Genomic DNA, 14488 nt, shown 5'->3' with positions numbered 1-14488 from the left:
AGGATGCACCTGTTATGAAGATGGAAGACGATGTTCTTTTAAACTGTGTTAAAAGGTCATTGTGGTTTTGATTTGACGTATGTATATATCCTGTCTGTGACGTATGAAGGGGCGTCAGTAATTCAAACCCTGATGCTATAAAAATCTGTGTATGCTCTGATTAAGTCGAGGACTACTGGCTGTCTGCGTACAGAGTGTCTTCCCACGCGTGTATTCATTAAAATCATTGTTTGACCAAAGACCTACTGGACCAAGAGTGGTTTGTACTCTCCCTCCTCAATTTTGAATCTTAACAGCGCTCAGTTATATACCAATTCACTCCCAGTGGCTCTTGGCTGCTTGACAAGGCCTGGTTCCCCCTGTGGCTTCTGCTCCGTGGCTGCTGGGTGACCCCAAATCTGGGGCTCTCCTCAGCTCTTTCCAGGAGAGGGTGCGGCTGCCCCTCCGTTGGTCCTCCTTGGGCTCTCGTGCTCTGGGGGACCTCTGGATGTCTAGGGCCTGGATCTCCTCCATGCCTGCTTCATGCCCTGGGAGATGGGGCTATGGCTCCCCACACCCTCTAGCAGATTGTTGCATTGACAAACCTTTTAAATACAAGCACTCTCATCCACACAGGTGTACACACAGGTGCTCATAGACACAAACTATACCTTTCTTGGCTATTACCTCAAAGCACATTGTGCGCTGTCAGTCTTATATGCTGCACAATAACATTCAATATTTAGTATTTACTGTTGCTTACACTTATCTAGGTTATTGCAATGGTGTTGTGTTTACTACACTGAACAAAAATATAAACGCAACACTTTTGTTTTTGCTCCCATTTTTCATGAGCTGAATTGAAAGATCTGAAACATTTTCTACATAAGACCCATTACTATCAAATATTGTTGACAAATCTGTCTAAATCTGCGTTAGTGAGAACTTCTCCTTTGCCGAGATAATCCACTTTTAGATAAGCCGCTTTTACAGCTGTGGCTCCAGCAAACATCAACTGATACTAGAAATTAAAATCGAATGAATTATAACAACAGCTGATCAAGCTTAAACGTGCTGCTGTTGTTTAGCGCGATAAACAAACAAGAGAGAAAAGCCGATCATTGATCAGTTTCATGATTGAAGTTGCAACAGGCGAGAGAATGACAGGGGAGGCTGCATATCGACAGAATAAATCCAGCTTTGTGTCTTCTTCCATTCTACCTGAAGTACGGGACAAACTGTGTTCCTTTTCGGCTCAATACGAAACGCATAATATTTTCTCTGAACGTGGGACGATTCCATTTGTACGGAACGGTTGGGAACTCTACGAACTAACCCTTATGAATAAAATAAAGTTCAACATCAGTAACTTAGCGCGCACACAGCTGTATAGAAACTCGTAACTCGTACTGCGTGCTGCTAGTACGCAGTACGAGTTATTGTAACTGATTGTAAAAAGTCAGCACAACGAAAATAAACTACACCTAAACTCGGTTTATATCTGACCCAAATGGAGTGCAGTTCATAACTTCTTACCTGAAATTCAGTTAACCTGACACAGCCGCCTTGGGTCTGCTTCTCCTGCCTTCAATTTCCTGATCCATGGCTGCCATCTGTTTGAGGCACCACAGGTCGATCGGCGGCTGCCTCGCCGCCTCGTGTGTGTCTTTTTCCCGCATGTGCTTTCTGTCATACACCGGTGGCTAGCTGCCCTTTGTTGGAGCTCCGCTTAGCCACCACGAGAAAACTCAGTTATTTTCCCACATTAACCAGCATCTGGACAACCACCTTTCACTGTTTATACCATTACTAAAATGAATAAATGAATCATCGGCCCATATAAACAAAAAATAAGTCCAGCTGAGACGAACACTATTTGTGAGCGATCGGGGGTGAAATGAGTGTGAGCAGCCTCACTGAAATCCAAGCCCGGGTGCTTTTGAGCGAAGCTAGCTAGTCGCGCTAGCTAGCTAGCAAGAACTGTTGCTAATATGGGATGTCTTGATAAAACGAGCAGATATTTGAAGTTTACACAGCTACATTCTCACCTGAAAATATCTTAAAAGTTTATTTTGTGACCTAGAAACACGAATAAGAGGAATATAAAAATGAGGTGGCAGCTGCCATTGTTTCACTCGGTAGAGGCGTACTATTTGTGGGATATGGAGTTTTCCACCAAGCATACACGCTTTCGCTTACCGTATATATTCAATGGTTCGCGCAACCTTAAAACTTCCAATGGCTCCTGAAAGCAGCGATGCTGTGCGCACCGTTGATTTTGTCGTTATTACGGTAATCCAAATAAGGGTAGACAGGGTGTACCACTCCCAGCATACCACTAGAGAGAGCCAACACACCACAAATGAAGTCTGTTTCTATGGGGCCAAAAGATGAATCTTTCCCAATTTGCACTTAAATCTAAATATTTAAAAAACTATAAAAGTCATAAACACCAAAAGTCATAGCATACTAGTCCAGATCCAGCCGCACAAAATGATATAACATATGTAACCCTTGTCTCAAAACTGTGCAACAGATAAGCGTTGGAAAATTTGCAGTAAAATATTAATATTTAAAAAACTATAAAAGTCATAAACACCAAATGAACCTTGTCTCAAAACTGTGGGGCAAGTTACGCGTCAAAATTTTAGGCGGAGGATTGAGAATAAGAATAATAAATCCGACGAATAGTAATAAGTGTTCCTCTTGGCATAGGCGCACTTAATAATAATAATAATGAACTAAGAGTGAAAAGTACATCAAGTATAGTCTCCAAAACATAAATTTTCTTTTACTTTCCCCTCAGGTGACATACTTCACCCATGCCTGCATAGAGCTACAGCTTGGCAAGAGAAGGTTCATGTTCGACCCCTGGTTGAAGGGTCCTGCGTTTGCCAGGGGCTGGTGGCTTCTCCATGAGCCTCCAGCAGACGCCCTGGACAGGCTTTGTGGTGCAGATCTCATCTACATCAGCCATATGCACTCAGACCACCTCAGGCAAGCTCTGCTAATATTGTTAAATACATAAAAATATGCATTACATATTACTGCCATTTTTGTTTGAAGTAAATGATTCAGAGCAAACACAGTATAGTATCTACAAACAGTTTTTGCTTCAGCTGTTCTATTCATCTTGATTACACAGAATTTTATTGATTTCTTATGGCGCAATATTGTAATTTACATTACAATACTTGATCCATGACCAGCTGCAAGCAAAATCAAAAAGAGGAAAACAGCACCAGCTGCATACAGTCACAGTAAAGAGAAGGTATACTGTCCTTAAATTAAAGCATGTAAAAAGACTTTTACATCCTTTAATTAAAAAATAATTATAATTAATTACAAATTATTACAAAAGTAATGTAGAGCACTCTGCAATCTGGCCAGTCAGTACAGTGTACTTACTCTCAGAAACAAAATGATCAGTGTAAAATTACCAAAATTACCACTACTAAAATTACTTACTTAAACTTAAAATGTTTTACACAATATTTCAATTTACTTAAAGAATAATTATTTTTTGTTTCACGTAAATGTCTGACTTGGTATTATGTTAATCTAATGTAGCCAAATTTAAGTACTTCTATTCTCTGCTTTGAACAGCTCTTCAGAGCCCCTGAGAGAAATAAAAACATTTTTGGAACGTTAAATATTTTTATTCCTACTGGCTAGAACCTCAAATACAAAATCTACAAAGAGACCAACTTTCAGAAATGAAGGGTGTTTATATTTACAGTGCAGGGCACTGACTTTTTCTGTTTCCTTTATAGTTATCCCACACTGAAAGTGTTGGCAGAAAGAAGGCCGGACATACCGATATATGTCGGTGACACATCCAGACCAGTGTTTTGGTTAGTAATGAAGTGGAGCTGAATTGTCCCCATAAATTACAGAGGGAATAAATTATCCAATGTTGGTCTGTTATTCACATACGGGTATCTCCGCTGTGACAGGTATATAAAGGAAAGCCAAGTTAAGCTGACCAATATTAAAGTCCTTCCCTTTGGTGTTTGGCAAAATGTAAGTCACTGCCTCTATCATTTGTTTAAGAGGAATTACAAAAAAACATTTTGTATATTAAAATCATATGATTTCCATAAAGAAGTAAAAATGAATCTTGCTGTCTCACTCAGATTGATGATCACCTGAGATTTATGATCCTGATGGATGGGGTACATCCTGAAATGGACACCTGCATCATTGTTGACTACAAAGGTGTCATTTTGAATAATATAATTACTTGTGCTGTAAAAATAAGTCTGATTATAATATAAAATGTTGTTTTTATTGCAGGTCATATGATCCTCAACACTGTGGACTGCACCAGACCGAATGGAGGAAGGCTACCACAAAATGTGGACGTGATGATGTCTGACTTTGCTGGAGGAGCTTCTGGATTCCCCATGACCTTCTATGGAGGGAAATACAGCGGTGAGCCCGAGTTAGGTTTGCTTAGTTAGGTTTTACCTCCACCTACACACAACAGCATCTATGCTGGAATCTTTGATGGTTACATGTAGCTCTTTTAGCGATGTAAGAACGGACTTGTCAAACTGATATGTTGTGATTGTATTGTATTGTATTGTATCTTTATTTGTTTCAGACATATAAAACAAAAAAACAATATATACACACACTACATATATTTTAATTTACAGATACGAATATATATGTAGATATACACACACACGTATGTGTTCAGATAAACAAAAAAGTAAAATAATGAAATAAAACAAAATCAACAGTGATCAACAGTGTCAAAGTGCACCAAACTGCTGAGATGAAGCAAATGTTGTTGATGTGTTTCCAGATTCCTGGAAGGCAGAGTTTATCAAGAATGAGAGGAAGAAGCTGCTGAATTACAAAGCTACACTGGTGAAATCCCTGCAGCCGAGGATCTACTGCCCATTCGCTGGATACTTTGTGGAGGCTCATCCATCAGACAGGTAGAGTTTGTAATAAGGGTTTGCACAGCATCAGAGATGACTTAATAAAGTGCAGAGCTTTTTGGTTTTGAACTACTTTTGTGTTCCCTGGCAGAAGAATCCTCACAACAAAGTTAGCTGATCTGATCTAAATTCCAAGGCCAAAGCTGATATGTAGTTCATCTGGACAAGTTAATATTTAAAACACAACTATGTACAATAACAAACAAAACAGGGTTTGGTCTATATATGGGCTCCTTTTTCTATCTATTCCCTGTTTAATTGTAGCTCTGTTTCAGCTGTCTATGAGCTGATATGCAGTTTATGTTGACAAGTCAATCTACAACCATGACTCCACTTTGATGAGCTGCTCCTTTTATACTGAACTGTGTTTATAACTGTCAGCAGCTTAGATTCATTTATCATTGATTTTAAGATTTTCTATCAGGTTTTTTTTTTAACGTTACAAAATTCTCCCAGTCTTGTTTTGCTGCCGCTTCGATGTTTGTGAAATGTATTGTTAGCATAAGACCTTTAAACTGAAGACTTTTTTTTTCTCTTTGATTCAATACATTTGTTATGTTATTAAATAAGGATGTGATTAACATTATTTACATCATACACAGCATTCATGTTTTCTGGAAACATGGTTGTACAACACAGTTGTGGCCTTATGTTTTGACAGTGACACTACTGCTAATGACTGTCAAGCTAAACACATGAGACCTAATTTGTGCTTTATGTGTCCCTTTACTTATGTGTCTGTTTGTACTGTGTGTTGGTTGGAAGATACATAAAGGATACGAATTTCAAAAACAGTGCAGAGGACCTCAATGCACTCATTAATAAGCTTGCACCGGCAATCAAAACTTGGACACCGCAGCCAGGTGCTGTGCTGGACCTCGGCCTCGCTCTGAGAGACCCCACCAACAGGTTGGAATAGCTCACATGTTTATCTGTGTTTTCCATTCCTGGTCGATGTGGGAAAGAAAGAGACTGTTATTCCATCTTTGTAATACAACTACATAAAACACAGAAATTTAAACAGTAATGTCAGTCTCTACAATGCCAGTGTATAAACAGATCATTTTGTTTCTGAGAGTCTGATGAGGAAAAAAATCTCACTGTCCAAATATTCATTGTCTGCACTGCAAATGTAAAAGTAAAATGTGTCACTTTTATTGATTTTTCTTTGAGCTGTAGCTTCAGCCCCGTCTTTTTCCCGTTTTGATGTAAGTGCCCAGTAAATGTATATGACTTTGATTCTTACTGACAAGCTACTGCTACTCAATTATTTCATGTAAAGGAGAAAATCCAAATCTGACTGCATTTGCCTATGTTGTGTGATAACATGATGGCATTATTTTTTTTAAAGAGTTATTATCATTATAAGGAGCACAGGCAGGATTAGTAACTTTCCAAATATACAACAGGGGTCTCAAACTTAAATGAGATGTGGGCCACTGCTGGCATTGTCATGTCATTGTATGCCAGTTTAGTGTTCAAGTAAAATGGTACTACAAAACAAACAAACAAACAAACAAGAAACAACGACTAATAATTGTGAAAATGTAGCCTTTTGTTTTGGTTTGTTTGGGGTTTTTGTTTTTTCAGATATTGTATAATAAGACAAAACTGCAAATGTGAATGCAGATTTTTTTTCCTCCCTCTTAACTAACTGAAGCCTTTCATTGAACTACCAAATAAACACACTGGTACTCTCTTTGTGGCAGCACTTCGGCTATCATTTTGTTCTTATTTAACAAAATAAAAATGCAGACATAAGTGTACACATTAGTTTTTGACTCTCACTGAACTAACACAGCCAGTCACTCAGTATGTTTGTACTCTCTGCTCATATTGCCTTCATATGGCTGCAAGTGGTCCCTGGGCTATGAGTTTGAGACCCCTGTAATACATCATGTAAACTGCACATGCAAGTGCTAAATGAAATATTTTCTTTGCAACTTTCTTTGCTATGACCAACCATAGGGAGGCCATCACCAATCCCCCAGCTAGTGCAAAAATCTACAAGGACAGCTGGGAGTTCGACTTGTATGTGAATGAGTTGAAGAGCGCCATCAAGTCTGACATATTTAAGCATCAAAACTGGATCCAGTTTTATTACACATGGGCTGGCTTTCAAAACTACAACCTGGTTGTGCGGGTAAATGGTTTTGACAGAAATGTTTTACTTTTCTTTGGCATTTAATTTGTTTTCATGATCTTTCCTACTTAAAAGCATTTCTCTGCTTACTGCTTCATTATAAATAAATAATAAAGAGGCCCCCAGAAAAGTTAAAATATATACACTTGTCCATTTTTGCAAGGTTGGAGGGGAATGCATAACCCCCCCTCCCAAAAAAAGGGGAAAACCCCCCAAAACTATTGTATATTGTGGCCCTTTGATGGACTAGCAACCTGCTAAGGGTGTACCCCGCCTCCCACCCTGTCAAAACTTAGACTCCTTCCTCTGTGAACATGAGTTAGACAAGTGCTAAAAAAATAGATGGATGGGAGGAAATTCAATAAAGAGAACATTAGAAGGAACTAAACATGAATTATTCACTTACAGAATTCAATTAAGGTATTTGGGATTAGACTGTGATGACCAATCGCAGCAGAACAGAATCCCAGCAGTGATAGGGAAAGGGCAGGACCGCCCTCTGAATTTAGACTGTGAGTTGCACGATGGTGTCTGGAAGGGAAAACGACAGATGAGATTTAAAGTCGGCAGAGCAGAGGCTGATTGGCCTGAAAAATCTGTGGGACTACAGATCTTCCTTTTTGAATTTATGAATAAGCTTCATTTGGCTAATCCAATGAGCTAAGCTGTTAGCAAAGCTGTTATTCCTCATATTCCTCTATAAAGTTTAACAAAATTAAAAGGAACTTCAATATTTTCAGTCTGACATTTCGTGTTTGATGAACATGCATGAACATTGGTGTACTTTTTTTTTTGTTATACCTGAGCAGAAATGTTCCTTGTCTTTATCTTTATATGTTTTTTTTTTTAAAAAAATTCCGTCATGCCTCAGCAGCCTCTGCAGTACCTTAACAGAAACTAGAAATAGAGATGTAGTTCACATCCTGCAATGATGACATTTTAAAATGAAAGACAAAAAAGCAAAATAAAAACCCAGCTCTCTGCTCTGATTCCTCATCGTCACTTCCCTTCCTTCCAGCTGTTACGAATCACCTTGGCTCACTTCTTTTTCCATTACATTGCTATCTTACTCAGAGTGGATGCAAATCTGCTGAAATGCACATGTCTCTGTGTAGGTCATTGAAACAGATGACAAGTTTGAATGCATCACTGACGGTTATGACTATCTGGTGGACTTTCTGGATCTATCATTCCCCACAAAGAGACCAAACAGAGAGCACTCCTACTTGGAGGTGAGTCACTATAGAGCACTAAACACACAGACAGCAGCACAACAGAACCTGAATAATAGTAATTTGTCATGACTACCAAGATGATTTCATGATGAAATTATCATGTGTTCCATCTAACATATGGAACATGTTGTGTATATATATATATATAAAAAAACACCCAGCACGCCCCTGCGGGCGGTTTATCCTTCAAGCTCGGGTCCTCTACCAGAGGCCTGGGAGCTTGAGGGTCCTGCGCAGTATCTTAGCTGTTCCCAGGACTGCGCTCTTCTGGACAGAGATCTCCGATGTTGTTCCCGGGATCTGCTGGAGCCACTCGCCTAGCTTGGGAGTCACCGCACCTAGTGCTCCGATTACCACGGGGACCACCATTACCTTCACCCTCCACATCCTCTCGAGCTCTTCTCTGAGCCCTTGGTATTTCTCCAGCTTCTCGTGCTCCTTCTTCCTGATATTGCTGTCATTCGGAACCGCTACATCGATCACTACGGCCGTCTTTTTCTGTTTGTCTACCACCACTATGTCCGGTTGGTTAGCCACCACCATTTTGTCTGGATATCCTCCTCTATCTGCCGGTGGTACATACCGTGCAGGGGCCTGTCCTTCCATGATGGTTCCATGATGAATAGGATGAATAGGATGACGGACCTATGGATTCTTCGAGATACTGTTACCACGACTATAGGTGTACTTCTGAAATAAAGGTGTCACAATCCTGGGTTGGTGACATAGTGTGTTGAGTTTTGTTCTATTTTTGATCTTTGATTTCATCATTGTTATCTCTATTAGTCTTTTGGTTTCTGTAACAGTATTTCTAGTAATTTAGTGCTGTGTTCTGTGATTTCTAGTTCTTCGATTTTGTTCCTGTGTCCTTTTTGTTCAATGTCAAGTCTGTGTCTGTCATGCACTACCTGTTTAATTTTGATAGTCCTTGTCCTTGTGCAGTGTGTTTAATTTTGCTTCTTCTTGTCTCCGGGACATGCTACAAGCTTGAGAGCTAGCAGACTTTGTCCGCTCACGGCCTTCCATGCCTGCAGTTCATCTGTCTGCAGTTCAGTCGTCTGCTGTTCAGTCTTCAGCTCAATCTTCTGTTCAATATGCAGCTCAGTTACCTGCTCTGTCACCTGCTGTTCAGCCGTCAGTTCAGTTACCTGCTGTTCAGCCGTCTCCTCTTCAGTCGTGTGCTGTTCAGCCACCTGCTCAGTTGTCTGGAATTCAGTCATTGGCTCAACCGTCAACCCAGCCACCTCCATCCTCTGCTGGAAGCTCTGTAGAGCTTGTTCAACCAGCTAAGGACTTCATCTTGCTGGCCCTGCCAAGACAGACCGCCTGCACTGCACAGACCCAGCCGTTGCATTCCGAGCCAGCTTTGTTCCCTGTGCAGTTACAGTTAACTTCATTCCTGCCAAAAAACTCCGTGCCTGCTGGTTCTCTTTAGTCTCTGCCAGAGGTTTCTGGGCCTCGTTATTCTGTCTCATCACCGCCAGAGGTCTCTAGACCTGCTGGCCCTGCGTCTGTCCCTTCTAGAGGGTCCGAGGGACCCATTCAGCTGTCTTCTGTCTCCGCTGGAGGGTCCGAGGGGCCTGTTTCAGCTGTCTGTCTCCGCTGGAGGGTCCGAGGGGTTGCTTCAGCCATCCCCTGTTCCTGCTGGACGTCCCAAGGGGTCCCTTCAGCCATCTGTCTCCGTCGGACGCTCCAAGGAGCCGGTCCAACCATCAGTGCCACGAGCAGTGCCACCAGATCCATCATCTGCAGCAGCCATGTCACTGGCCATTCAGCCACCAGGGGTTGCCACACCATCGTTTGGTCCTTCCCTCATCTGGTCCTGCCTTGTCTGGTCCTGCAGCTGCCACACCACGTCCATGTCCAGCATGTCCACATCCGTGTCCAGTTCCAGCATCGTCTGCTCGTCCATGTCCTTGTCCACGTCCAGTTCCAGCACAGCCTGCTCCTCCGCATCAGTGTCCAGTTCTAGCACGGCCTGCTTGTCTACATCCAGCTCGACGGCCACTTTCCAGGCGCCTCAGAGTGAGACCAGTAACCCTGGGGAAGCAATGGAGATTCAGTGCAGAAGCTGTTTGAGTAATAATCATGTGGAATGTGAAGTGTTTGGACAATAATAATGTGGAGTTTGGTGAATTAATTAAGACCAGAACACAGTGACTGTAGTTAGATGTAAATGTCTTTGTCAAAAAATACTCCAAGGTTCCTCACAGTGTTACTAGAGGCCAAGGTAATGCCATCCAGAGTAAGAATCTGGTTAGATACCATATATCTAGGATTTTCAAGGCCGAGTACAATAACCGCAGTTTTATCTGAATTAAGAAGCAGAACATTAGCGGTCATCCAGGTCTTTATGACTTTAAGATATTCCCGCAGTTCAAGTAATTGGTGTGTGTTATCTGGCTTCATGGACAGATAGAGCTGGGTGTCATCTGCATAGCAGTGAAAATGTATGCTATGTCTTCTGATGATACTGCCCAAGGGAAGCATGGATAATGTAAACAGAATTGGTCCTAGCACTGAACCCTGTGGAACACTATAATTGACCTTAGTGTGTCAAATCAATTAAATTCAATTTTATTTATATAGCGCCAAATCACAACAAAAGTCGCCTCAAGGCAAAGAGGACTCCCCATTTACATGCACAAACTGGAGTACGTTAGATAGATATGATACAAACCACTGCAGCACAGTACCTGTAATACCTCCAGCATGTTCTAAACCCTCTAATAGGATATTATGGTCAACAGTATCGAACGCTGCACTAAGGTGTAGCAGGACAAGCAGAGAGATGAGTCCACTGTCAGAGGCCATAAGAAGATAATCTGTAACCTTTACTAAAGGGATCGTAGGGCGATTGTGACTCAAGAGTTGGGAGGTCGCCTTGTAATCGGAAGGTTTCCGGTTCGAGCCCCAGCTTGGACCGTCTCGGTTCTTGTGTCCTTGTGCAAGACACTTCACCCGTTGCCTACTGGTGGTGGTCAGAGGGCCCGGTGGCGCCAGTGTCTGGCAGCCTCACCTCTGTCAGTGCGCCCCAGGGTGGCTGTGGCTACAATATAGCTGCCATCACCAGTGTGTGAATGTGTGTGAATGGGTGGATGACTGGATGTGCAAAGCGCTTTGGAGTCCTTAGGGACTAGTAGAGTGCTATACAAATACAGGCCATTTACCATTTTAAAGCTGTTTCTGTGCTGTGATGACCTCTGAAACCTGACTGAAACTCTTCAAATAAGTCATTCCTCTGCAGATGATCTGTTAGCTGTTTGACAACTATTCTTTCAAGGATTTTTGTTATGAGAGGAAGGTTGGAGATCGGCCAATATTAGCTAAGGCCACTGGGTCAACAGATGGCTTTTTAAGCAATGGTTTAACTACTGTTAGCTTGAAGGTCTGTGGTACATAGCCAATTATTAGAGATAGGTTGATCATATTTAAGATTGAAACATTAATTAAAGGCAGGACTTCTTTGAGCAGTCTTGTAGGAATGGGGTCTAAAAGACAAGCTGATGGTTTGGAGGAAGTAATTACTGAAGTTAACTCAGAAAGATCAATTGGAGAAAAAGAGTAAGTGAATATCAATGGTAATTAAAGTAGCTGTAGATAATATTATATCTGTGAAATGATCATGAGTAATTTGTTTCTCTAATGGTTAAAATTTTATTTGTGAAGAAGTTCATGAAGTCAGTACTAGTTAATGTTAAAGGGATGGTTGGCTCAATAGAGATAGAGGTAAAATTATTAACAAGATAATCGATCTCTGTTGGAGTAGCGTTCAGGTAGCTGCTCTGCTCTATTTTGGTACCGGGCACTGAAGATGAAAACAGTGGGTGGATTATATAATAATGCAGCTGCATTATATAGCCACATTAACAGAGGTTATTTTTCAACACTGTTACAACTCTAGTGACATATTGCTACACTTGCATTTCCTGGACCAAGGAGCAATCAGAATTTTTGTGGTGCACAGGAATATTTAATCTGGCTCTGTTCTGATGAAAATGGAACTGCTGGACAGGCTAATTTTGTGATTGTGGCCCTGCAAGTAGCATTATTTACTTTTAACCCTTAATGCTCCAGTTGGAGTGTGCCCGCTCCGTTTTGCGTAACTATTTTTAAACCCCTGTAGAACTGCAGCCACGTAAGCTAGCGCAATAATTTTTTTTTTTGAATATGAAACCGGAGGAGTTGTATCTTATGCCATCAGCTTGTCCTAGGTCACGGTTTCCTTCCACATATAGCTTTGCAAAAACTGCATAAAAAGCACTTGCAGCAACAAAAACATAATATTCCAGAAACACGCTTTGCCGATCCTATCAGCTGTTCATAACACTTCCTACGTTGGAATAGACGTGAGCGCGAACTATTGCATGTCCCCTATCACTTGCCCGAAATCGGAAGTGATGTCATTTTCGCGGAAATTACCTTCAGGGCCTTATAAGCCTATACTGGTTTTTTTTAAAATCATGTTTGACTTTATGACTTTCTGTATCGTTTCTGGGATGCTTAGAACTCAAATTGGACTGCTGGATATAGTTTATTTTGATGCATATGCTTCTTTTTTGCAAATTTGTATTATAATATTCATTTTAGTTTTTCCTGCAGTATATAAAAATTGGTGCATTTCAAAAATAAAACTATGAAGACACTCAAAATAAATTTCCTGTGAAGGGAAACTATTTTGTGCAACTCTTTTGTATTTACAGTTTTGAGGAATAAGACTCTTAAATTTCTCTAACTAGAAATATATGTTTAATTTTGTAGTTTTATTGCACTTTTTTGCAGTTTATGTAATTACTATGCACTTAATGCATACATATTATTAAACATTGGGCTATAATGGTTGTATTGATGTATTGCAACTTGAAATGCTCCTAAAAATGGCACTACAGCATGTAAAAATATAATATAAGCTCTGGCAAACTTGGTCCTCTTTTAGATCTTAAAGGGTTAATGTATTAAGTGCTTGTACAAGATGTAAAAGACTTGTAGTTTGAGGAATTCGCAAAATATTTCAAGAACATATTTGCTTGCACAGAGCAGTGACCCTTCTTGGTTTCCTTTTAGATTAAAAACAGGATTGGAGTGATGAGGTACGTGGTGCTTCATGGCTGTCTATGGGATGACCTGTACATTGGCTTTCAGAACCGCATCAGCCGAGACCCAGACATCTACCACCACAAGTACAGACATTTTATCTGATATGTTTGAGAATTCTTTCATGTTCTGTAAATCTGTTTTTCTGTTCTTTGCTCGTTGACAACTCCTCATCCAATTGACTTTAAACGCAGTGGGTGTATTGCTGGCTTTTCAGGGAGTTTTTAGGAATGCCATCCAGAGTAAGAATCTGGTTAGATACCATATTTCTAAGATTTTCAGGGCCGAGTAAAATAACCTCAGTTTTATCTGAATTAAGAAGCAGAAAGTTAGCGGCCATCCAGGTCTTTATGTCTTTAAGACATTCCTGCAGTTTAACTAATTGGTGTGTGTTATCTGGCTTCATAGACAGTTAGAGTTGGGTGTCATCTGCATAGCAGAGAAAATGTATGCTATGTCTTCTGATGATACTGCCTAGGGGAAGCATGGATAATGTAAACAGAATTGGTCCTAGCACTGAACCCTGTGGAACACCATAATTGACCTTAGTGTGTGAAGACGACTCTCCATTTACATGCACAAATTGGAGTGTGTTAGATAGATATGATACAAACCACTGCAGCGCCAAAAAAATTTGGCCAGATTTCTAGAAACCAGAGCTGCTCCATCCAAAATGGGATGGATGCCGTCTCTCCTAACTAGACCAGGTTTCCTCCAGAAAGTTTCCTAATCATCCAATTATCTATAAAGTCCACCTCGTGAGCTTTATAGACAATTATAAATTTTTATTTGTTTATCTTTATACATCTTTATATGTTTGGAGAGTTGTCTGAAGGACAACGATTTAGTAATCCTGGGCTCTGGCTGACAGGCTCAGTACATACTAACACGTGGAATATTACACAGTCTGAGGTGTGATGTTAGAGGGCTGGTCATGGTGGTTGTGCTGATGCAAGACATGCTCAGATAGATCTGAATTCAAATTTTCTTTTGTTTTTTTCAGTACCTGTCAAAAGCAGCTATTATTGTAAGAAAAAAATACATCTTATCCATAACTAGGAACACCTGTGACTACTCCACTCATG

The 14488-nt window shown here is 40.6% G+C and overlaps 3 protein-coding genes across 4 annotated transcripts in view; all 3 read left to right on the top strand.

Annotated features, from left to right (window-relative positions):
* The window catches only part of LOC309703691 (protein NLRC3-like), a 169816-nt gene that overhangs the window by 99230 nt on the left and 56098 nt on the right, over positions 1-14488 (top strand). The gene's annotated exons all lie outside the window — the stretch shown is intronic.
* Positions 1-14488, top strand: part of LOC309703474 (NACHT, LRR and PYD domains-containing protein 3-like) — a 143609-nt gene that overhangs the window by 99214 nt on the left and 29907 nt on the right. The gene's annotated exons all lie outside the window — the stretch shown is intronic.
* The window catches only part of LOC309703520 (cytidine monophosphate-N-acetylneuraminic acid hydroxylase-like), a 45609-nt gene that overhangs the window by 28282 nt on the left and 2839 nt on the right, over positions 1-14488 (top strand). The window contains exons 5-14 of the mRNA XM_082528419.1: positions 2786-2976; positions 3753-3833; positions 3936-4002; positions 4116-4197; positions 4276-4413; positions 4793-4928; positions 5697-5840; positions 6900-7074; positions 8190-8306; positions 13374-13489. Of these exons, the coding sequence (XP_082384545.1) occupies positions 2786-2976; positions 3753-3833; positions 3936-4002; positions 4116-4197; positions 4276-4413; positions 4793-4928; positions 5697-5840; positions 6900-7074; positions 8190-8306; positions 13374-13489 (1247 nt within the window). The remainder of the gene's footprint in view (positions 1-2785; positions 2977-3752; positions 3834-3935; positions 4003-4115; positions 4198-4275; positions 4414-4792; positions 4929-5696; positions 5841-6899; positions 7075-8189; positions 8307-13373; positions 13490-14488) is intronic.

This window comes from Aulonocara stuartgranti, assembly GCF_965226115.1.
Source record: "Aulonocara stuartgranti genome assembly, chromosome: 3".
Taxonomy (NCBI): Eukaryota; Metazoa; Chordata; class Actinopteri; order Cichliformes; family Cichlidae; genus Aulonocara; species Aulonocara stuartgranti.
The sequence above is the reverse complement of the archived record's forward strand: the minus strand, read 5'-3'. Positions and strand labels throughout refer to the sequence as shown.